A 23,475-nucleotide genomic window follows, 5' to 3' on the forward strand; every position below is an offset into this window, starting at 1 on the left:
ACAATCCATTTTCCAGGATTGTTTCCAGGATTTTGAGGCACTTTAGTATCTTTCCCACAATTTCTACAATCCATTTAAAAAATATAAGATACCTTTCACAGTCTCTCTCTCATTCCTTCTAAATTCGCTCTCGGTCCGCTAGTAAGATCTGACTTTCAATGCTAATTAATAATTCTCGTTGTCTTTCTCGTTCAGCGAAATCAATGTCTAATCCAAGTAGAGATTGGGTTACCGAGAACGAGAGGATGAGCTTGCAGTATAAAACAGGGGTTAACGAGTTTATCCGCATTGCAAGTAGACAACCGAACGAAAATGACCAATATCGTTGTCCTTGCAAGTCTTGCAACAACGTGAGATGGCACGCCATCGGGGTCGTAAGGCATCACCTCCTGCACAATGGGTTTACCCCAGGCTACACAGAATGGTATCATCACGGCGAGCGCATTGTCCTTACTCATAGTGAAGACCCCATTGGAACTGATCAGAGAGGATTAGGAGGATTGCACGACGCCCTGCATGATATCATGGACCACGAGGATTTCGACGACTTTGCGGATCCGACCCCGAGCAAGGTGCGTGCGGAGGAGCAAGTGGAAGACTTATTTGCCGAGTTGGAAGCGGAATTGTACCTTGGATGCAAAGAGTTTTCGTCTTTTTCGTTCTTGGTTTCGTTGATGCACATCAGAGTCACGAACCATTGGACTAACAAGTCGTTCACAGAACTCTTACAGCTCTTGAGGAAGTCTCATCCAACCGGTAACCGAATTCCGGAAAAGCACTACGAGGCAAAGGCGAAACTTAAGCCCTTCGGCATGGGGTACGAGATGATCGACGTGTGCACAAACGACTGCGTCTTGTTTCGAAAAGATCTCGAGAAAGCTGAAGTGTGCCCAGTTTGCAACGAGAGCAGATGGAAGCCGACTGGGAAATAGATACCGCAAAAGATATTGCGATATTTTCCCCTGAAAGATCGATTGAAGCGACACACGTCGCTTCAGATGCAGTGGCACGAAAGAGATCGCGTCAGAGAAGAAGGGGTTCTGCGACATCCTGCGGACGGTACGATGTGGAAGAACCTGGACGAGAGATACCCAGAATTTGCCGAAGAGCCTCGGAACGTGCGGCTTGGATTAGCTTCTGATGGGTTCAACCCGTTTGGAGAAATGAGTCTAGCGTACATCATGTGGCCTGTGGTATTGACTGCGTACAACTTGCCGCCTTGGTTGTGCATGAAGAAATAGTACCTTTTGCTGACGCTTCTGATTCCCGGGCCGAGCTCACCAGGAAAAAACATGGACGTGTTCTTGCAGCCACTAGTTGAAGAGCTGAAATAATTGTGGGAGACGGGATTCAACGTTCGAGATGGAGCCAACGATGAAGTGTTTCGGTTGCGTGCTGCGCTACTCTGGACGATAAACGACTTTCCGGCTCGATCGTATTTATCGGGATGGAGTGGCAAAGGGTATCTCGCTTGCCCCACGTGCAACCTTGACACGCCGTCACTGAAAGTCATAAGCAGAATTGTGTACTACGACCATCGTCGATTTTTGCCCACGCGTCACCGATTGAGGAAAAGTAGCGATCACTACACAAATCGCCACGAGAGACGCAGTAAACCCAACAAGTTGACTCCGCAAGACATACTAGCTCAGTTGGCTAGTGTTTCCGTTGGTTCTGTTGGCAGAAAACAAAAGCGAGCCGAGAGTGAGCTTAATTGGGCGAAGAAAAGCATTTTCTACGAGTTGCCTTACTGGTCAGAGTTGGAGTTGAAGCACAACTTGGATGTCATGCACGTAGAGAAGAACATGTGCGAGAATCTTCTTGGGACCATGCTTAGCTTTAAAAAGAAAAACTATGACACCGAGAAGGCGAGGTTTGATTTAATGGACTTGAAAATCAAAACCAGTTTGCACTTGCAAGAACAAGGGAATGGGTGGTACAAACCGCAAGCAGCGTACACTTTGACCCTTGAGGAGAGGCAGCGGTTTACCGAGTTCCTCCAATCTGTCAAATTTCTTTGTTTTGAACCAGATTTATGACATAAAAGTTAGTGGCTCTGACGTGTCTGAAGAGCTCTACGCATTGTCTGTCGGTTCATTGGAAATCTCCCATCAATATCCGAGCTGTTTTGTTAACGGCGTGAAGTTCATCACTCGTCGTCGTGATAATCAACGAATAACTCAAAACAGTGGTGTATGTGTGCCCGTGGATGAGTACAATTTCTACAGACGAATGGAAGATGTCATCGTGCTTAACTATAGACATAATTGTCGTGTCGTACTATTCAAATGCATTTGGTATGGTGACAAGTACAATACAGGGCGAATAGTGCATGTTGATAAGATTACTGGAGCGACGAGTTCTTATACCGCTAAAGAGTGGTTTACAGATGAGCCGTTCGTACTCGCGACTCAGGCGAAACAAGTCTTTTACATCCAAGATCTTGTTAAAGGTGGCGATTGGGAAATTGTTCAGGAATGCAATCATCGAGGGATTTGACACATTCCCGAAGTTGACCCTACCACATCAGCCTTGGTCCCATTGACAATAAAATTGTCAAACATCGAAGGCCTGAATCATCGACACGAAACCGTTGAAATTGAGCTAGTCAGTATCGTTGACGATGATGAAGAATTTGATGAGGATAATGAGGCACACATCGTTTTTTAGGGAGAAGATGTTGATGTAGATATAGAAGAAGATACTAACATTATAGGCAGTGATGATGATGAATGAGTAATATTTATCTAATATGTAACCACGGTTTTCCTCTGCCATATGTGAGGGCATTTTAATAAAATTTTGTGGTGTCGTCCACGTTTCTTTGTTTTCTAATTTTGTTTTCTTCTTATATGATGCCGACTGGAGCAGGTGGAGGCAAGGATCCACCACAGACGCCGGGATCCTCCGGATCGAAGAACACACGTGGACCAACGAAGGGTCTCGTGTCAGCGAGAGCAGGGGTAGGGACTCCTGGTGCGAATGTAGTTCACTACGATCGGCGACACATGATGTTCTACCAGGACATCAGGGAGCAAAATCCCTTGATCGGCACCTTCTCGAACCGTCTTAGAAACTTGATCAAGGTGACGTTTCAAGCACACGCAAATGACTGGAATGAAGTCGAGCCTTAGCATGTGACAGCCATTATGACCGCAATCCATAACGAGTACCGTTTTGTGTACGAGGATCCTGCAGCTGGCGAGAGAGTGCCAGCTGATTGCATTCGCAACAAGATAGAGTCTACTATCATTCGCGAAATGAAGCGGTTGCGACGCAACCAAAAGTCAAAGTTATCATCTAGATTCTTCAACAAGTTTTGTGGGAAAATAGAGCTCGCCAGAGAAGAAACACCAAAGGGCTATACGCACGAGGCTTGGTTGAAGGCAATAGAGGTGTTCAACACACCGGAACATAAGGTATGAGTTGAACATGATTTTTTTTTCTCATCGAATCGAATTAAATGAATTTATGTCTCGCAGGCAAAGGCTGACCGCAACCGATAAAATGCGAAGAAGAAGCAGACAAAGGCCAGACAAGGGTCGATACATTTTTTCGCTCATCGACAGAAGAGCGTAAGTTGCTTAATTTTTATTAACATTAGACACATTAGACTTATTTTGATGATTAAAACTTGCAGAGGAAGGAAGATGGAACATTGCCCTCCGCGTTAGCGACGTGGGAGAAAAAGCATCAAGATATTAACGACAACTGGACAACGCCCTTCGCGAGTCAACAATTTGTAAGTTACTTTATTTAATTACTTAATAATAATTATATAATAATTTTATTTGGTTTTTTTGTAAAGGCGCGAATCAACGCCCAAGTGGCAGATATTTTGCGACTAGCGGAGGAGAGAGGCGAATAGGTGATCCTCAAAGCCGCAGAGGAGTATGCGATGCATGACGTTCTCGGGCCACGCCGTGATTGGGATGTCGGGATAGGACCCACGACACCAGTTGGGGCTTTGAGTGTGGCTCGAGCTCAAGATGGAAGCTCGTCTGGTTCGTCACCTCAGTCACGTGCCGATCCAGTACTGTATACCGAGTTGCAAGCTCAGTTGGCAGCACAACAAGCTCAAATGGCGACACAACAAATGCAGATGGAAGAGATGCAGCGACAGCTGCTCTCGTTTATACAGATGCATACTCAGGCTTCCCCTACGCCGACATCAGCGGCAATGGCTGATAATGAAACGCCAGGTTCTGCGGAGTTTCAGCGTGATCGTCCTAGCGGTAGCGGCAGTGGCCGAGGAGGAAGCAGCAGTGGCCGCGGAGGCAACTTATTTGGAAGAGGAAATTCCTCTATAGATAAGTTTTATAGGCAACAACGAAAATAGTTGCACTTGTATATTTTTATATTAGCGAACAAACTCGTATTAGTTGTTTGTATATTAAAAATATTTTAATATGAAATATTAATTTCTAATTCTAATTATAATTCTATTATAATTTTAATAATATTAATTTCTAATTCTAATAATATTATATTCTAATTCTAATTATAATTCTAATATTTGTAAATTTTTTTTTTTAAATAAATTGGGAATCGTTGGCTAAGAAGTCCGCTGGAGTTCGTGCGAAAGCATTGGAGAAGGCCATTTGAAGTCGGACAGATGAAAGATAGGACCGGGGATTAGATACGGGGCTCCCCCTAGGGTGGAGCCACCAATGACGGCGGCAACCGAGACCCAGGGAGAGAGTGGCGCATGTATGATATTCTAGGGTTTTCTCACCAGAAGAGAGAAAATGATACAAAAATGGTTATATAATAGATAATTAATTACATAGAGCAACACATGCAATCCAGCCCACCTCGCCCGGCTGTGCCGCCCACACCCTAACCGAAAAGTGACGCACAAGTGTAGTGATATGCATTCTAACTCTGGTATAAAATTGAGTTAGCGTTGGAGATTCAAACTCTTGTGTATATGCATTATAAAATCAACATATATCTCTTTAATTTGCAACTCATAATTATTCTCACTCATAACATTTTTATTTTTTATAACTTTTGATGTTTTACATTACAGTTTGAACATCAATAATTTCTCATTTAACTTAATTTTAATTTTGACAAATAAATAACTAATCTTGGACCTCTCTCTCTTTTTTTATTTATTTATTTTTTATATAAGTTTTGATGTTTTACATTACAGTTTGAACATCAATAATTTCTCATTTAACTTAATTTTAATTTTGACAAATAAATAACTAATTTTATACCTCTTATAACGAATATTAAAAATCTTCTCTAAAATTTAGATTTAATTAATTGACCATACTTAAATAGTTTTCCCAAATAGGGAATGACGATATTTCACTGGTATAGGTAATGAGTTTTTCGTATATGTCCTAGTAATATGGCTGACCTAATAAGATCTACTGCGTAGATAAATTTTGGGTTAATAATAATAAAAAGTTTCCCTTAGATTATTAATTAATATTCATTGAATTTTTGTAGCTTAACATTTACAAAATATTTTTTTTTTATCTATTTTAAACACGTTTTGATTAATTGGATATTTTTTGGGTAATTTTATTTGAAAGATTCGGTTCAATATATATTGATTAATTTTTATTGGTTTGAAAAATTACCTATATACCAAAGATCGAGATACCGTTACCGTTATCATTCCGGTACTCAGATTTTATTGGTATCCGAAGGTAAGCCAGAGGAGTACCGTGGAATTCATAAAAGGAAAAAGAAAACTGTACCGTTGAGAAAACCGTTACCATCGAGAAATACCGTCAAATACCGTACTTACTGAGAGGAATGTAGTGAATAAATATTTTTGAAAATATTCATATATAACGTAGGATAAAAATGGAAACATATCTACAATAAGAGTACAACAAAAATCCAACACAAACTTAATGATATAGTTCAATACAAACTACAAAATCAAAATATGATAATATTCATGTTAAAAATCAACTGATTGTACATAAAATTTCATATTCTAAAACTAATTTAACAAAAAAGACCAGAAACACATTCAATTCTAAACCCTATTTTCTGATGTAACAAAAAATTGAAAACAATTGGATACAAACTCCAACTAAACACAATAATGAAGTTAGAAACTAAGAATTTGAACTAAATCATCAAAAACTAACGATAAATTTCGTGAAGGACACTAAAATCATCAGATTTTAAGAATTATCGGTATTTGATCACTTACCGGTTTCCATCGAAATGCGTGAGAATTTACCTAAAGAAGCCGGAAAATGGAAGGATTCCCCGGGAAACACCGGAAATCGGAGCGGTTTCCTGGAATCCATGAAGAATTACGGTTTTGTACATATCGGTACCGGAACTCTCAAAAAACGGTTTCTCAATGAGTATCTTTCTTGGGTAATCCTTCTAAAACACCTCGACCCACGACATTAGCAAGATAAAATGTGACCGGGGTGAGTTTGGAGTTACGTTTAACGTGACCTAAGCGAACCAGGTCGGCTACCGTGAGCTCGACCTCGTTCTCCTTGGCCAAGGTAATCAGCCCGGAGATTTTTCTAAGGAAATTAGGGCACATTTGGGGACTGGATATTTTTAGGGCCTCTAGGTATTCTAAAAGCAGAGGGTTCATGGGAAGCCTAAGCCCACACTCCTTGAAGAATATTTCATACACACAACAATAGCCTACAGAGGTGTCTGAAGCTGTAAAATCGGGACTAGGGAGAGCTAAGGCCACGTTTTGAGGAATATTGTACTCGTCGAAGAATCCGACGAGTTCATCCTCAAAAACCGTGGTGGAGCCTCTGAGATCCTTTGCAAATTTCATCGAGTTTCTCAGGAGTGGTTTGGATAGACATTTCAGAGATGGGTTCGAGACACTACTATAAATATGGGCATTTTGTCGCACCTGATGCCCACAAAGTCGTACCCGATAGTACTATCGGGTGCGACTTCAGGTGCGACTTAGTCGCACCTAAAAGTCCGCAGCTAATACTATTGGGTGTGACATGTCGCACCCAATAGTATATACTATTAGGTGCGACACTATCAGGTGCGACTTATCGCACCTGAAGTCGCACCTATTTTTTCGTAGGAACTTAAGAATAAGGGGGGAATTTGACTTTTGGGTGCGACATGTCGCACCCAATACCTAATATTGGGTGCACCCAATACCCTTCGCACCCAATACCCAATATTGGGTGCGACATGTCGCACCCAATACCCTTCACACCCAATACCCAATATTGGGTGCGACATGTCGCACCCAAAAGTCAAATTCCCCCCTTATTGGTTTTTCTTTATGCTAGTCAGTCGAGTCTTTTTATCAGTAAAGTGCGCTATTTCACCGAGGTTCTTCATGAATTTCAAGCGTGTAATACTCGAGAAAAAGATGTTGGATTGTTCGCCGGCTTCAGGTCTTTGAGTGCTCACTACGACTTTTCGCTTAATCCACGAGTATTAGATCTGAGGAGGTGGTAAGCCACTTAGGAAATGGATTAAAGCCCCACATCTTTTTATAGAAAAAATGCGTCAAATTTTTTAAAACATAAGCTATTATACCTAATTTATTTGTAATATATGTTTAAAATTTCCTAATTTTTTTACTCTTGCCTAAGGGCACATAATAACTTGGGCCGACTTTGGGTCCTTCTCGTGGAGGTTGGATACCATTTTTCGGTGGTCTGTTGTCGTCTGGGTGTGTTTTCTTGTTGATGTCCATGAGTTTGTAAGAGTTTATCTCTGTTTTCGAGATCGGGAGACTCTTCGAAAAATCCTGAGTAGGATTGATCTTGCGCTTATATCTCGGTAGTTCTTGGGTGACATCCTATTTATTTAGCTAGTCTATTCGGGTTTATCTTGTGAATTTTCATTTTGTAATTGACTTGTTAGTAGCTTGTTAATTTGAATGGAATTTCGTTGATTAAAAAAAATAATTATATATTATATATGAATGTGTGAATGAAAAATAGTATATATTATTACACTGAATTTTAATTAATTAGCATACCACTTAATTTACATCCCTTATTGCCTGAATAATTTTTTTCAATAACCTTGTCCTAACCAAGGATCGAAATACCGTTACCGTTACCGTTCCGAGCTTTCGAATTTACTGGTAACCCCCCGTACCGTAAAGGAATACCGGGGGAAGCAGGAAAAAAAAGGTAACCGGTACCGTTGAACTTACCGTTACCGTAGAGGAATACCGTAAAATACCGTATTTACCGAGGGGAATTCAGAAAAGAAATATACAAAAAAACATACAAGAAATATATTTAAATTAATCAAGAATGAAAGAGAAAAATTGTCGACTTAATTATATAATTATGTGAAAAAAGGACTTAATTGTAATAAAAGTTGGAGGACCTGGATGAAGTAGGTTTTCACTTTTGGGCCAAAAGCGTAATGTTAAAGGGAATTTGGGTTTATAGGAGATTGAAAACCCCTTCTTCTCCAGACTTCCTCACCGTCTCTCTCTCTCTATCGTTCACCCTCCATCACCGCCTCTCTTCCTCTACTTTGCTCCGATCCTCCGAGCCCGATCTCGCCGACCAGCCACCACCACCCACTCCCATTTTCTTCTCTCTCTCGCCGATCCCTTCTCCTCTCCTGTGCGAGCGCCGAGAGCCAACCGCGCGGACACCAAGAGCCCAGCCGCGTGAGCAACGAGAGCCGACCGCGCGAGCACCACGAGCGAGACTGAGTGAGAGCCGAGAGCCCCGACCGCGCGAGTGCCGAGCACCGACCGCGCGCGTGCCTCCGCTGGTTCGCGCGACCAGCCGTCGCCGCCACCGCTCCCTCTCTCTCTCCCTCTCACCTGGTTTCTCTGAGCCGCGCTGACCCGGACCGGGAAGTGGGAACCGGGTTCCTACCCGGATCCCGGTCCGATTCCCCCGGAACCACTGGAAACTTCCGGTTTTGGTGGTTCCGGTGCCGGGGAGCTCAAAAAAGGGGGAACCGGACCGGTTCCCATCCGGTTCCCCCGGGATTTAAAACCTATGACATCTGAAACAGATTATACAATTTCAGAAACGTACATATAATTGTTTACATTTTTTTAAAAACATCTTTCAATTTTCAGGTGTTTCCACACGTATTATAACAAGATTCCAAGAAAAATGTTTTGATATGACAAATAATCGGTGGCAATAGAAACTACTTAATCAGTCCAAATTAATACTAAAGAAAGTCAAAAAGTTTTCTGCAGCATACCCGGGCACAAGTATAGATGCCCAAAGCACGCTCCTCCATGAGCTGGTTATTATACCCTACTTTTCTTGTTCCCCTATCAAAGGAATAAAAGAAAAGAAAAGAAAAGAAAAAAACCCACGTTATAATAAAGCTAAGATTTGCATAAAGTCCTCACACAGCCGTGTAGAGAAGAAGCTTTATGTATCACCACCATATTTCATATATATAGATACTTTACCCTCCTTTTTAAATCCCCTACAACATATACCCCTCAGAATACATTCACATTGATCTCTCTCCGTCCCTCTCTCTTCTCTTTCACACTACGCAAACTTAAGGAAACCATGGTTAAAGTAATGGGAGTTCTTCTTTGCCTCTTGATCGTCGCCATCGACGTCGTTGCTGGGATTCTCAGCATCCAAGCAGAAGTTGAGCAAAGCAAGGTTCGTAAGTAAAATTTTATTCAGTTGAAGGGAAGTTAAGTTGTTATTGTGCACATGATTTTGACATATTAGGGTTTTTGGTTTGGCATGCAAAAAGGTGAAGCACTTGAGGCTGTGGATATTTGAGTGTAGAGACCCGAGCCAAGAGGCATTCAAGCTGGGAATGGCTGCTGTGGCACTTTTAGTAGTGGCACATGTTATATCAAACTTGCTTGGTGGTTGTCAAAATTGCATTTGTTCCCAAGATGAGCTTCATAAGGCCTCTCCTAATAGGCAACTCTCTCTTGCTTGCCTTATTTTCACTTGGTAAGCTCTGCAAATTAGTTTTGTTCCTGTTGCCTTTCCTATTGGAGTTGAAAACCCGGAATCAATATTAATTAGTTTAAAAAAAATGAGTGGACATCTCTTTATATTTGCTTTTTGTAGTGCATCTCTTTTGTGGGCTCAAAATTAAAGTCCCGAAAGTCTAGTCATATAGCTATAATATATTTCATCTAAACCAATTATCCACAGCTTTTGTTTACAAGTTTTTTATTATCATTTTTTGCAAAATTTCCAAATTGACACTAATAGTAAACGCGTTTGATGGTTTTAAGTTTTAATAAAAGGTTCAAAAGTGGTATTGCATAATTATTACAGCACTGAATAATATTTTCCTTTAAATAATTAATCTCTTTTTAATTAAAACTAATGAAATTAGGGATTCAACTAATAAATTAACTCAAAATACTTAATAGACGTTGTTTCAAGTTAAATGAAGTTCTAAAAAACAGACCATTATAGTTTATTTTCATGCTAATCAATAGTATACCACATGCCAAGCAGTGCATACCTAGCTTATAAGATGAACATTTATTAACTTAACAATTCATGGTTATATACGTTTTCTTTTTCTGAATCCAGATCCTATATAAATATAAACTAATAATTTAGTAAAACAATTACATGACTTATTTTGATCGGAAGGACACCTATCAAAAGAGGATAGAGGATATCCGGGTTCTTTTTTCTCTCATGTTAGTGAACTTAAAATTTACACAATCCATTGAATCGCGCATAAAGATCATATGTTCTGGTCCAAGTTAAAGATAACGTTGTTTAAGAAACCTTAAACCCCATAGCTATAGCTACCTCATGAACTATTTAGAGTAATTATAGAGAATGTCGAATACTGGATCAAGTTGAAAGAGGCCTTTAAAAGGTAAATTTTACTAATAATTAATGTCACTCTAAATTGTGTGTGTATGTATATATGTGTATATACATACATATATATATATATATATATATATATATATATATATATTCGGTTGATTTGGCGTTAGGTCCTTTTACTTTATTAACCGATTTAGTGTGAAACCGACGACATTCAATAATGAAGGGATCTTCTTGATTGATCAGGATAATTTTAACCGTTGGAGTGTCAATGTTGGTGATTGGGACATGGTCGAACCACAAGTCAAGAGCTTCGTGTGGGTTCACACACCATCATTTTCTGTCCATCGGAGGGATTTTGTGTTTTGTTCATGGGCTCTTTGCCGTCGCATATTACATTTCTGCCACTTCCTCTACAGACTAATACTATGCTTTTACCACTTCCTTTTTCTCTTTCCAGTTTTAGTCTTTACTAATTTGTTGCATCTCTATGTTTTTGTGACCTCGGTTTAACTCGTGTACTAATCCTATCTTTCTCAAAGTATGCATATATTTAAACGAGAAACATATATATTGACATCTTATTTCGCTATTAATTAAATTGCAAATATTTCACCCGTATATCTACTTTATCTGATAAAGTAATACAAGAATTTCCTTTCATTTAGGACTTCTTCAACATTGAATTGGTATAACTTGTAAGAATGTATATGGCTCGCCAATTTCAGATTTTTATTTTTATCGGAGATGCTACGTCAAACGATGAAAAGTATGCATCAGTAAGTACAAACTCTTTTCTATTATGATAAAGAAAAATATAATATTTTAATTTGGGAAATATACAATAATTGATATGACTAAATAGAGAACGGACAAGGTTTGGCAACCAATTCTTAATCACGCATAATCATAATTCCAAAAACTAAGACCATATCAACTGTTTTTTTTTTTTATACCAAAAATCTATTAATCGTATTTTACTAAAAAAAACTATAACTATTCATCTTGTGAAATTATATTTTTTCATGTATTTCATTCCCCACGTTGCTTATTTAATTTCCTCTACTCATTTTATTTTATTTTCATTTACTTTTTTAATCGATTAATTTAATTTTCATGTAATATTTTAACAAATGTTGTCGCTCGTTTTCGGACAACTATTTTGTTGTACGAGCGGTCCGATCCAAGGACGGACCAATTGATCACGCTCAGGCCAAACGTGTTTCGAACCGGAGGATCCGGGTTCCTCTTCGCGGACGGTCGGAAAACATGTTCGTCAGATGATCTGAAACAAGGAAGAAAACGTATGAACTTCAAAGGGACTCAAAGGCAGTGCCTTTGCTTACCTCTCCGATGCTCAACATTAGTAGGGTTGAGATGGATTAATTACGAGGTTTTAGAATGTTTAGAGGAAATTTCGAGTGAAACGAGCTTCAATAGACCTTCATGCAACGTTTTGGTACTAAAAAATTCATTCCATTTGGTTATGAGCCGAGGTTCTATTCATAGATCTCAGAGACCGTGCAAATGAGAAAACTAACTTCCCATATTTACTCGTCGTTGATGTCCTGGGCGGGACCTCTTCGCAAGCAACAAGACCTCGGGGACTAAGACCTCTTGGTCTGGAGATTCGACCAGGACCTAAGGCAAGACCCTTGGCCGAGACCTCCCCGAGTTATGTCGAGTGAGACATCCGATCGGGACCTCTTTGAGGCGCTGGACGAGACCTCACGAGGAGAGGCAGCCGAGACCTCCCAATCGGGACCTTCGGTCGGGACCTCACCAGGCAGGACCCTTAGCCGAGACATCCCGGGAGGCGAGACCTATTGAGGAGTGTTGGCCGAAGCCTCCTTGGTCGAAGGTTGCAGCGGGTACGAAACCTCTTAGTCTGGCCCATGATTCTGGGGGTCTTCGTGGTTTGGTCATATGGGCTGGTCGGTGCGTCCCATGCGGCCCATGGCTGTAATTTTGCACCAGTCCAAAATAGCCCGGTATCAACAAACACATTTAACCTTTTCCTCTTTATTCCCTCGGTTATTCCCATTCATGTTATACTTTTTCTTCCTTATATTTTTTAGTAGTTTAGATTTTAGAGTTTATATTAAATATATTTTTTATCCGAAATAAAATATGATTTCGAGGCGTTTGTTTAAGTCTTTTGGAATCCGATTATTTTTTATTTGAAGAATTATTGTCATTTTTTTAATAGATATATACATGTCAATAAATTTTCAAAATATCTTGAAATAAAATGCCATTAATGAATTTTGGTCAAAAGCTATTGAAAAGGTCATAAATTTGGAATTATCCCAATGCAATATTATATATATATATATATATATATATATATATATATATATATATATATATATATATCACACAAACACAGTTTCTTCGTAGATTCTACTATTTTTGTTTCCCTTACACGTACCAAAAATAGATTGTTATGTGTCATGTTTATAACGAGAAAAAAAAACCCTCCCAAAAAAAAAAAACACTTCATGAAGAAAACAACACCAAGTCAACGGCTTCCAAACTTGCCAAAGCATTTCCAAGCCCTCCCAAGGCACTAATGCAAAACTTTAAGAAAACTTTAACGGACTAAGTCTACTGAAATACACGGATTTCATTGTGTCATATGTTTCAAATTATTTTAGTCTTTAGCCATTTTGATGACATGGCACTCATTAGTGTAGGACGAGTTTTCCATTTTAACCTTTTGAATTTTTACGGTTTTTAATCACGTTCCTTTTTGTTGTTTTAATTAATAGTATCGGTTTTGAATTAGTTTCCTTTTTTTTTATAGGATTCAATCACGTTTTTGTTTAAATATGAAGAATAGTCATGATGAATTAAAAATCGTTTTGGTGGATGAAAAGGATTCAAATTATCTTCCAATGAACGTAGATTTTTATGTCAATAATCTTTTCATGTGGAAAGATGTATTGGTTATGGTGATAGGTATGATGGCGATGAATTTTTTTTTTTCCATTTAGAGTCAAAAGATCGAACAAGACTCATCACAGTATAACATGTTTCAATTCAGATTGCTCTTGGAAGATGAATGCTAATGTTTGCTTTTGAGAGAGCAATGACAGCTGGAAAATTCATTATCTTCGATTGATAAATAAATAATTGGAAATTATTATACTTGTTTATTATCTTCGAATTTATAAAGATAATAATTGGAAAATTTATTTACTCATTTGTTTTTATTCACGGTGACTTGTTTCTTATACTTTTTCATTATTGTTATTAGTTATTTTTATACAAAGTTTTTCAGTTATAAATATACAACCCTACATGATCAATGACAATTATTTGAAAAAAGTACATATTCAAGTACTTTCACAGCTTTAAATATAATATTTTACAATCTGTAATGTCTATGCATACATCAAATAATGTAAACATCCGAGATTATGAGTATGTAAGACTTAGTTTTGTATCATTTTAATAAAGGCTAATAACAATATAATTAACATAATAAACTTTGAGAAATGTGAACCAAGCTTATATAAAAATGCATGGCATAGTTAACAAAAAAAAAAACCATTCTATTTTTTGGTCAAAACCATAAACTAAAAACACGATAACCGGCAAAATTTGTGTGTTCGTAAATTAGCACACCACTAAAGGTAACCAGGAGTTTAAGAATAAAAAATGTAAGCATATTGTTTAACACCATTTATTGTTGTTCTGGTACTATTTTTTTTTATCAAAATCAAAGCAAAACACAAACAAAACTCCATTACTTGAAGATACGATTTCAAAAATCGTCTATCCCCAATGAGAAGTTTGGCTCGCTGCTAGATTGTTCCCAACTATCTTTCTTCGATTTCTTTCGTGTTGTGTATGGGGTTTTAAAACAACTGATCGCTTCACTTCTATTTTGGGTCTCAAGTTAATTGGAGGTTGCACTTCCTCTGATTTTGCAAGGAATTTTCCGTGCCTTACTGCTTACTGGTCTCAGAACTACTGCCTCCGTATTTTCTCCTTCAACATTTTGAGAGCATGTTTCAACGTCAGTTATGATTCTTCAGTTATCAATCATGTAAGCTACGTCGTCGTTTAACCACAACAATTTTGAGGAGTTCTAAGAGGTTGTTTTATATCACCTAACAACAGAGACAATTCATGTTGTATTAATAATTTGTCAGTCTATATAATTAACCGGTATTATAGGTTATTCAACTTACCATGTCAGTATTGTTGTTTTGATCTGATGTCACGGCCACTAGATTGGTAACTTGAATCGCGTGTCTAACCTGGATAATATAACCGCAATTGTAATTATTCAATATCAAAAACTATAAACATAACGTAACTGTTTTCAATTTACACTTACCTTTGAAGGCTTGTTTGGTGTGGCGACCTCAACAAATTTTTTATAAGGCATTTGCTACTAGAGATTCAACATACGACCTCCAATTTCGAGGTAGTGTGGAATTATCACTAATCCACACTATCTACCACATCCCTGCAATTGAATGTGCTACATTTGCAACATCATGTATTTCAATTAGTTTTTGTTTCATAAGCCAATGATAATGATCATAAATAAACACTTATTATAATATATTAACTAATAACCTTATGATTTCCAAGAATCATGTTAATAAATGCTAATAATATTACATCGCATCTATGTTGTTTGATATAATTTATTAATACGCATTACATCAAAAGATAATTTATTGACCAAAGAAAACTCACTATTCCTTGTTTGTTTTGAGTGACGGGCACTAGGTTTACATTTTCAATTGACGACACTTCCTAAAAATGATTATTAGCTTGTTAATTAAATATTATTGACATGTTCTTTTTCAGCTCTTCTTACTAAATTGAAATAATTACGCTACAAGAAAAATGAATTTTGCCCACACATATTTAATGACATTTATAATTTAATCGAAAAATATCATGAAAGTATGTAAATATGATATATTTAGCGACATTTACATACACAATGTTGTCCATTATGTTTTTAACGATAATAAATAAATGTAGTAAAACTGATAGTATCACTACAACAAATACTGGCAACAGCCGCGACAAAAGTCGTGGCTGTTGCCATAAAAGTCGTGGCTGTTGCCACATCAGCCGCGACAACAGCCACGACAAAAGTCGAGGCTGTTGCTTCGTTACTGTTTAGCAACAGCCACGACATACAACTTAAAAATTCTTCCCGCTTTTTTTTTTCTAGCCATATTTTTCCCGGGAAACCTTTTTTCACGCCAATTTTTTAATTTATTTCAAAGTATAAAAATAATTACAAATATCATTGTTTTTCAACATTTAAAAGCTAATAAACCAAAATAATATTTATTTCATTCATATGAATACATGATCATGCTAATAACGTCTCATACTAATAAACCAAAATACAAAGTATTAACAAACTAGAAATATAACTGTCTCGCTACACTTTCCTTTGCCGATGCTCCACTCCCGAAGGCTCTGTAGTCGACATGTCTACAAAAAAAAAAAAAAACAAAAACAAAAATTAGTAGCAGTAACAAATATTCACCCAATTCTCATATTCATTGAGATGATATATATAGAGCATAATCAGTGGCATATATGATATATAAATTCTGAATCTCATAATTACAGTGGGGGAGTGAGTTAAAAATATAACTCAGAGTATTATGGAGTATAGGCAAGGCAATACTTTTAAGTATAATTAGCCCATAGGCACAGTTATTATTGATAGTAACTTATTGCAGCTATTTTCAAATATAACTTGACTTCTCTAGTATGTTTTCAGAGTAAGTTATGAAGATCAAAGGCATTTTAGCCATGAAAATAGCAATTTCAATTCCATTTAAAATGCTGAACCCAAGAAAAAGATAGATAATCATGCCTGCAAAGAAAGTTTAAAAGCTAACAGGGTCATACACAAATATGGCACTCACAGAGATTAAAAAGTAAACAGTTTTCTTTATGAGATTTTTTTTAAGACTTGCAAAAACCTTGTGCACTTGGAACAAAGATATGTTCCCTTCCCTTTCTTGTCTCCACCAGTCTCAAAATGCTTGCAACTCTGAAAAATTAGTGTCACAGTACACAATTCAATACATAATCCCACTTCAGTACATAAAAACCAATGGCACATACAAACAACAACTTACGGACAGCAGAGGCTAGAGCAACAAAGGGACGGCAACGCCCATGACAGCCTCACCTACACAAATTCAAACACGCATACACATACACATACAGAGAACAAATTCCACTACAACAAATACAGTTTTTCGGTGCGGATGACTTTTGGGTGCGACTTTTCGCACCTAAAAGTGGCACCAAAATTACTTTCGGGTGCGACTTTTCGCACCCAAATGTCACTAAAGTCGCACAAAAAATTTCGCTGATTTTTTTAAATTTGGGTGCGAAAAGTCGCACCCAAAAGTTTATCATACCTTTGGGTGCGACAAAGTCGCACCCAAAAGTCCAAAACATACCTTTGGGTGCGACAAAGTCGCACCCAAAAGTCCAAAACATTTGGTCTACAAATTTAGCGGGATTTTGTTCCCTCTTATTTGTTTGTTTTTTTTAGGGATTCCCTCTTATTTGTTTTCACCAAAGAATCGGGAAAGGAAAAAAGAAAGAAGAAAAGAAAAGAAAAGAAAAGAAAGAGAGAAAGGGAAAGAGAGAGACCGAGAGAATGAGAGAGAGAGAGAGAGAGAGAGCCGAGAGAAGAGTATCGGCCGATGGAGACCGAGAGACCGAGAGAGAGGAAGAGAGCGAGGGAGTGAGCCCGCGGAGGAAGAGCGAGGCCGACAGCCACCGAGACCGGGCCACTGGACGCGCGCGGGGGCTGAGAAGAAGCGAGCGCCGCCGCGAGCCGCTGAGCGCGCCGCCCACGAGGAGACGCCGGAGAGCGAGAGAAGTAACGTCCGGGAGTTGATTTCGCGAGCAAGGTAAGGAGATTTCATTCTCAGCCAAGAATTTCGAAAGTTAAGGTTGAGAGTTTGATTTGGGGGTTTTGATTTCGGAGTGAAATATGAGGTTTTGGCTTGGTTGTGATGTTCATTGAGCTCGATTTTGATGGTTATGACTTGAATTTGTCCTTTGATTTCAGATTTCTTGGCTGGGTTAAATTTTTGGACGAATTTGGTTGATTTTGGTCACTTGGCCATGTGGTTCATTGTGTAAGTTCTTATATTCGAATTATGACTTGAATCTGATGCTGTGCGATAAATTTTAAGGCCCACTTGCTTGAGTTTAGCAACTTCCCTTTTTTACTTATCTTCACATGATGCTAATCCAACTGTGTAATTTCAGTTTGTTGTTGCTTAGTTAGATTTGGTTGAGTTGATTAAGTTTTCTAATAAAAAGAAGTGCTGATTTTCTTGGTAATAGGTATAGTTTTTCGAGTAAAAAACAGTTCTGTGTAGTCCATTTGTCTTACTTGCATGCCTTGTTATGTCCTTCTCTGTTTGTAACCCCTCTCAACTTCTTGTGCGATCTCGAGAGAGATTTGCATTGATTTATTACGATTTTGACTATGGATATAAACTTCTTTTTGTTAAGAACATGGCTTCATGGTAAGAATTCCCATTAAATGCTTTGCGTTCTTTTAGTGATTTCTCTATCCTTGTACTGAAATGAATTATCATATACCGCAAGGACAAGATTGTTATATCTGCAAGAAAACTGGACACCGTGCTAAAGACTGTCCAGATAAGTACAAAAGCATATCAGCAACATCAAAGATATGTCTGAAGTGTGGAGACAGCGGTCATGATACGTTTTCATGTCGAAGTGATTATGACCTTGAAGATCTTAAGGTTGTTAGGATATGTTTTATGTGATATTTAATGTTTATATAATTTGACTTTTGTTTCTCACTGTGCACTTCATCTATGGGATCTTAAGCATGAAATATGTTGTTATGTGTGCAAGAAGCTTGGACATTTATGCTGCGCTAATTATGTGGATTCTTGCCCAAAACAAGTTTCTTGTTACAGATGTGGTCAAATGGGACATACTGGCTTGGTAAGTAATGCATAATGTGGTCATGATAATGACTTTTTCTTCCTAGGACGAGGCCTCTAGCATATGACAAATGATTAATAGTTTTATTTTTGTTACTGAATTTGTTTTGAAGATGATTGCTCGGATTTCATATTAGCTATCTTTTCAAGGTTTCTTTTTGCTTGCAGTGTCGTATATTTTGGACACACTAATGTCCATCTTGATTATTGTGAACGAATTTAGCTTCCTGTATGCATTTATGGTTTTGCATTTTACAAATTGTTATTTCGCAAACTCTTTTTTTTATACAGTCATGTTCAAGGAAAAGAGCGGGAGAAGCTTTAAATACGGATCAAGTTAGTTCTTGTTTTAAGTGTGGCGAAGAAGGTCATTTTGCTCGGGAGTGCACCAAAAGTACTTCAAAGGTATGTGTTAATAGGATCATATGCCCGGTATATTGGGAAAATGTATGTACCCTCGTAAGAATTTTGAGTTCTGTTTTGTTGATTTCACTCATCGATCATATAGCTGAAAATCTGAGAAAAAAAAAAGTCGAAAAAAAATGGTTGTCGTGTTGCTTGCAATTTGACATGGAAAACAAACAGGAATAATGTTTCTTAAGCCTTATCTTCTCAATGCAGATGAATAATGTTTCCTATATTTGGTGGGTCTATTTTAATATTTCCAAGCATCAAATCTTCAACGAACTTATTATTCACTCACTTTCCAAACAGGAAAAATAGCGGCTAGCAGCGGACACGCGGCCTGGATAAGCAGCAAAGAATCAAGAAGCCGAGTTTTCGAGTTGCGTGGTCGCAGCGACGCGGTTTTTGTCGGAGGAAACACCGTGCGAAGGGATGGTAAGTAAAAAAAAAATTTAATTCGTTATATTATATATGTTTGTGTGATCATTGGTGGTGTTGGATTTAGATCCGAGGCTGACGGCTAGGAACGGAGGCGGGCATATGCCGATGCGGATAGTGATGAGTCAGAGCCTGGATCTTCCCGAGGAAGCGAAGCTGTGGGACATGTCCGAGGCTCCCACCATAGTGGCGACTCAGAGGGGAGCGCGGAGGAGCTTCCAGAAGCTTCTCACCTCGAAAGGAGTCGAAGTGGTCGTTAGAGTTATGAGAGACTTGGTTAATAGAGGAGTGAGCCGAGTTTATCATTCTGTGTATTATGGACCATTTAGGTATAATTTTTATTTTTCAATTAAGCAATTCAATATAACAAGTTTCATTCAGCCTTTTATTTTTAATTGCTTAATTGCTTATAACAGGTTTCATTAAATTAAATCAAGTAATGTCATTTAATTGCATTTTATTTTATAAATAAATTAAGAATCAAAGTCACTTTCAAATCAGATGACAACTAAATCACAGTTAACAATTACATTTTTCAAAGATTTAAAGTCACTTTATAATAGAGCGACGTCTAAAGCACTATTTTTTTCCCCAAAACTAACTATCGAGTGCGACTTTTGACTATCGGGTGCGACTTTGTCGCACCCAATGCTCTTTTACCCGCCTTTTCCACGGATTTTGGTGACATTTTAGGTGCGACTTTAGGTGCGGAAAGTCGCACCGAAATGTCGCACCCGAAAGTCAAGACTTTTGGGTGCGACTTTTCGCACCCAAGACTTTTAGGTGCGAACTTTCGGGTGCGGAAATGTCGCACCCAAAGTCGCACCTAAAGATATCTTTGGGTGCGAAAATTGACTTTTGGGTGCGAAAAAAGTCGCACCCAAAGGTCTATTTTGTACTAGTGTTCATTACTCACCTGACCTTTTAGCTCTTTATTCATCTTACACAAATTCAAACACACATACGCATACACATACACATACAGAGAACAAATTCATATACACTCTCTCGCATACACACACACACCCAACCACACACACAGACCACAGACACAATCATACTCACACAAACAATCATACACATACACACACAAAATATTCACACCGATAATACTCACACAATCATACACATACACACACAGTCACAAACATACACACACACACACCCAATCATACACACAGACCACACACTCGCTCACACACACACAAAACACACTCACTCGCATACATAACACACACACTCGCTCAAACACGGATTTGTGAGCGGGGCTGAGAATCTGCAAAACAAACACACATAACGCAAAAAAAAAAAAACACAATACACGCAAAAACAGAACACACACACAAACACACATAACACACACAAACACTCACTCACTTACTCATGGACTCACACATACATACACATACACACACATACAGAAATGAATTTGACATGGACCATCCAACAATAAACACAAACTATCATCACATAACCCTCAATTTCAGAAACTCAATTAAAAAACCCTAACTTGTTTCTTGAAATCCGACTAAAAGAAGATAAATTAGACGGAAAAGTGGCTGGCGGAAAAGTGGGCTATCGACGGGGCCAAGGGCCGAGGGAGAGAGGGAGGTCGCTGCGGCGGTTGGGAGAAGAAATTTGGAGAGATGGAATTCGGAGAGAGAGAGAGAGAGAGAGAGAGAGAGAGAGAGAGAGAGAGAGAGAGAGAGCTAATGAGAAAAAGACTTAACATATACCTCATTTCGCGAAAAATAATTTCATGGTGCCGCTCTTTTTTTTCCGAAAATTTGAGCCAAGGAAAGTACCGCTTTTTTTTAGCAAAAAATTGAAACAGACGCGACTAGTCGTGGCTGTAGCCTCAAATGTCGTGGCTAAATAGCCACGACTTGTCGCGGCTATTACCGAGAAAAAAACTTGTGGTTGTTGCCAGTATTTGTTGTAGTGTATCACGGCTTGTAAACGATGTCATTATATGTTTTTCAATACATTTTTTGTATAAATTCATGGTTTATACTTTGTACTTTTTTTGTTTGAGAAATATGTGGAATTCTTTTAAAATAAAATAAAATATTTGTTTACTTTAATTTATCTTCATTTCTATTATAATATCCATCTATCTTTATAAAATGAATTACTATAACATTATATATCGTTTGCAACTTGCAAGTACTTGTTTTTTTTACTACCCGACATCGTATTAGCGTAATTGGTTCCTTTATTAATTAAACAATGCGGTTGTTTGAAAACTCTCTATTAAAAAAATTAATTGCAAAAAATATATAGAAACTCCCTTTAAAATAACTTCACATCCACCCCTTAAAAATATGGCAGTACACAAATATTTTTAGACCAAAAATATTTCAAAACCCGCCATATTTTCCCAAAGTTCTGGTTCTCTATGACATATCCAAAATTTTAAACTAACAAAGAAACTTAACACATTAAACTTTTGAATCTTAAGGTTATCCTTTCTCTCCAGCCAAATCTATACATTTCATGCTTCTAGTATGATTTATTGGTTTCTAGTTTAATTTATTATTGATCATTCATTTCAATCATCACCTCTAGCTTATCTATATTTTCCATATATGCACATTGCATTTTCTATCCCCATCATGGAAATTAATTATTCTATTAGGTATCATCTTTTTTTAATAATATATATCATCCTTTATTAATTTCTTCCATTATGTGCTTGGAATTGATTGAATGTGTAATTCATTAAATTTGATTGTGTGTGGCTCATATTTTATTTCTTGTTTGCAGACCTGGAAGGCTTGAAGATTATTTAAAGAATACGATTTGGTTTTTTCTACTCCATTGATGCGTGAATTTATATGCAAAACTGCTTAGTGATGGTGGCCCTTTACATAGAATTTTGTAATTACATAAAAAAAAATTGCATCAATATGCAAGGTCACACAAGTTTTCTATGTATCAATTAATATGGCGTGTTGTGATTAGTTTTTGTTGTTGTTATGTTCTATAGAATTATGTGTTTGATAATACTTTTCTTATATGTAGGTCATTGAATAAGTCAGAGATTATCGTGTTTGTGCAAATGATATGCGCACAAAGTTGATCGCCAAGCTTCATAAGTAGATGAAGATGGACATGAAAGATAATTCTAAAAAGTAAAAGTCTCAAAGCTATAAGACTAATGTCTCTAATGAGTTTTGGAAGACAGGGTCTTAGTGTTTAATGTTATAAAATTTAGTTTATTTATTTACAATAATTTTGTGTTATTCTTAAACTCGTTATATTAATTCCAGTGCAATTTTCTTGACTTGTACATTTTGAATCATACAATTCATATGGTATTTTAAATACCACGAGCTCATACATAAAATTGAATTAAAATAAATAAATAAATAATCTACATAAAACAAAAAATTTATAAAGTTGGCAATATTTATTATTGATGATATTTTCTAAATGTACTGAATAATTATAATATATTAGATATATAACATGACATTTTCAAAATGTCATTAAAAATGATTCGACAACACTAATTTTGACATTTTGAAAATGTCATTAAAAAATAAAAAACTTTTGCCAGCACCCCCATTCAACGACAAGTGAAATAAATGTCGTGAAATCTCTTTAACGATATTATTTACGTGTCGTTAAAAGCCTTTTTATTGTAGTGTTACTTCAGCTGGCTTGGGTGCTATGACCCACGAGTACTCTTATTTTCTGTTGATGGCGTTTTCTGGAATACAAATACAGGTTTTTATTTTAAATAAATAAGAACCTATTAATGATCAACTTACAATCAACAAACAAATGTACGTATTAATTATACTAAATGTAAAATATTAAAATACTAATTACATTTGTTATATGTGTAGCATTGGTTGTAAGGTTCCCTACATGTAATA

The 23,475-nt window shown here is 37.4% G+C and overlaps 2 protein-coding genes across 2 annotated transcripts; both read left to right on the plus strand.

Moving 5' to 3' along the window:
• The first annotated feature begins 9,256 nt into the window (after positions 1–9,256).
• Positions 9,257–11,300, plus strand: LOC149408015 (GPI inositol-deacylase C, putative (DUF1218)). Its single transcript, XM_089627993.1, has 3 exons — positions 9,257–9,593; positions 9,691–9,899; positions 10,995–11,300. The coding sequence occupies exons 1-3, from the start codon at positions 9,495–9,497 to the stop codon at positions 11,170–11,172; spliced, it is 486 nt and encodes a 161-aa protein (XP_089484119.1). The 5' UTR covers positions 9,257–9,494; the 3' UTR covers positions 11,173–11,300.
• Positions 11,301–19,173: 7,873 nt separating this feature from the next.
• LOC149408016 (riboflavin biosynthesis protein PYRR, chloroplastic-like) lies at positions 19,174–22,627 on the plus strand. The gene is made up of 4 exons (XM_089623196.1): positions 19,174–19,180; positions 19,463–19,588; positions 19,659–19,867; positions 22,616–22,627. Exons 1-4 carry the CDS (start codon positions 19,174–19,176, stop codon positions 22,625–22,627), a joined length of 354 nt encoding a protein of 117 aa, XP_089479322.1.
• Positions 22,628–23,475: the final 848 nt, after the last annotated feature.

Source organism: Urtica dioica, chromosome 1, assembly GCF_054948205.1.
Source record: "Urtica dioica subsp. dioica isolate 48M chromosome 1, U.dioica_male_clone48M_v1_H2, whole genome shotgun sequence".
Lineage (NCBI taxonomy): Eukaryota > Viridiplantae > Streptophyta > Magnoliopsida > Rosales > Urticaceae > Urtica > Urtica dioica.

Bases quoted from the DNA above. Each gene is read 5' to 3' on its own strand.
- LOC149408015 (XM_089627993.1), top strand. From the start codon at position 9,495: ATGGTTAAAGTAATGGGAGTTCTTCTTTGCCTCTTGATCGTCGCCATC. The intron at 9,594-9,690 runs GTTCGTAAGTAA...GCATGCAAAAAG, and splicing joins CAGAAGTTGAGCAAAGCAAG to GTGAAGCACTTGAGGCTGTG. The intron at 9,900-10,994 runs GTAAGCTCTGCA...TTGATTGATCAG, and splicing joins GCTTGCCTTATTTTCACTTG to GATAATTTTAACCGTTGGAG.
- LOC149408016 (XM_089623196.1), top strand. The intron at 19,589-19,658 runs GTAAGTAAAAAA...TGTTGGATTTAG, and splicing joins AAACACCGTGCGAAGGGATG to ATCCGAGGCTGACGGCTAGG.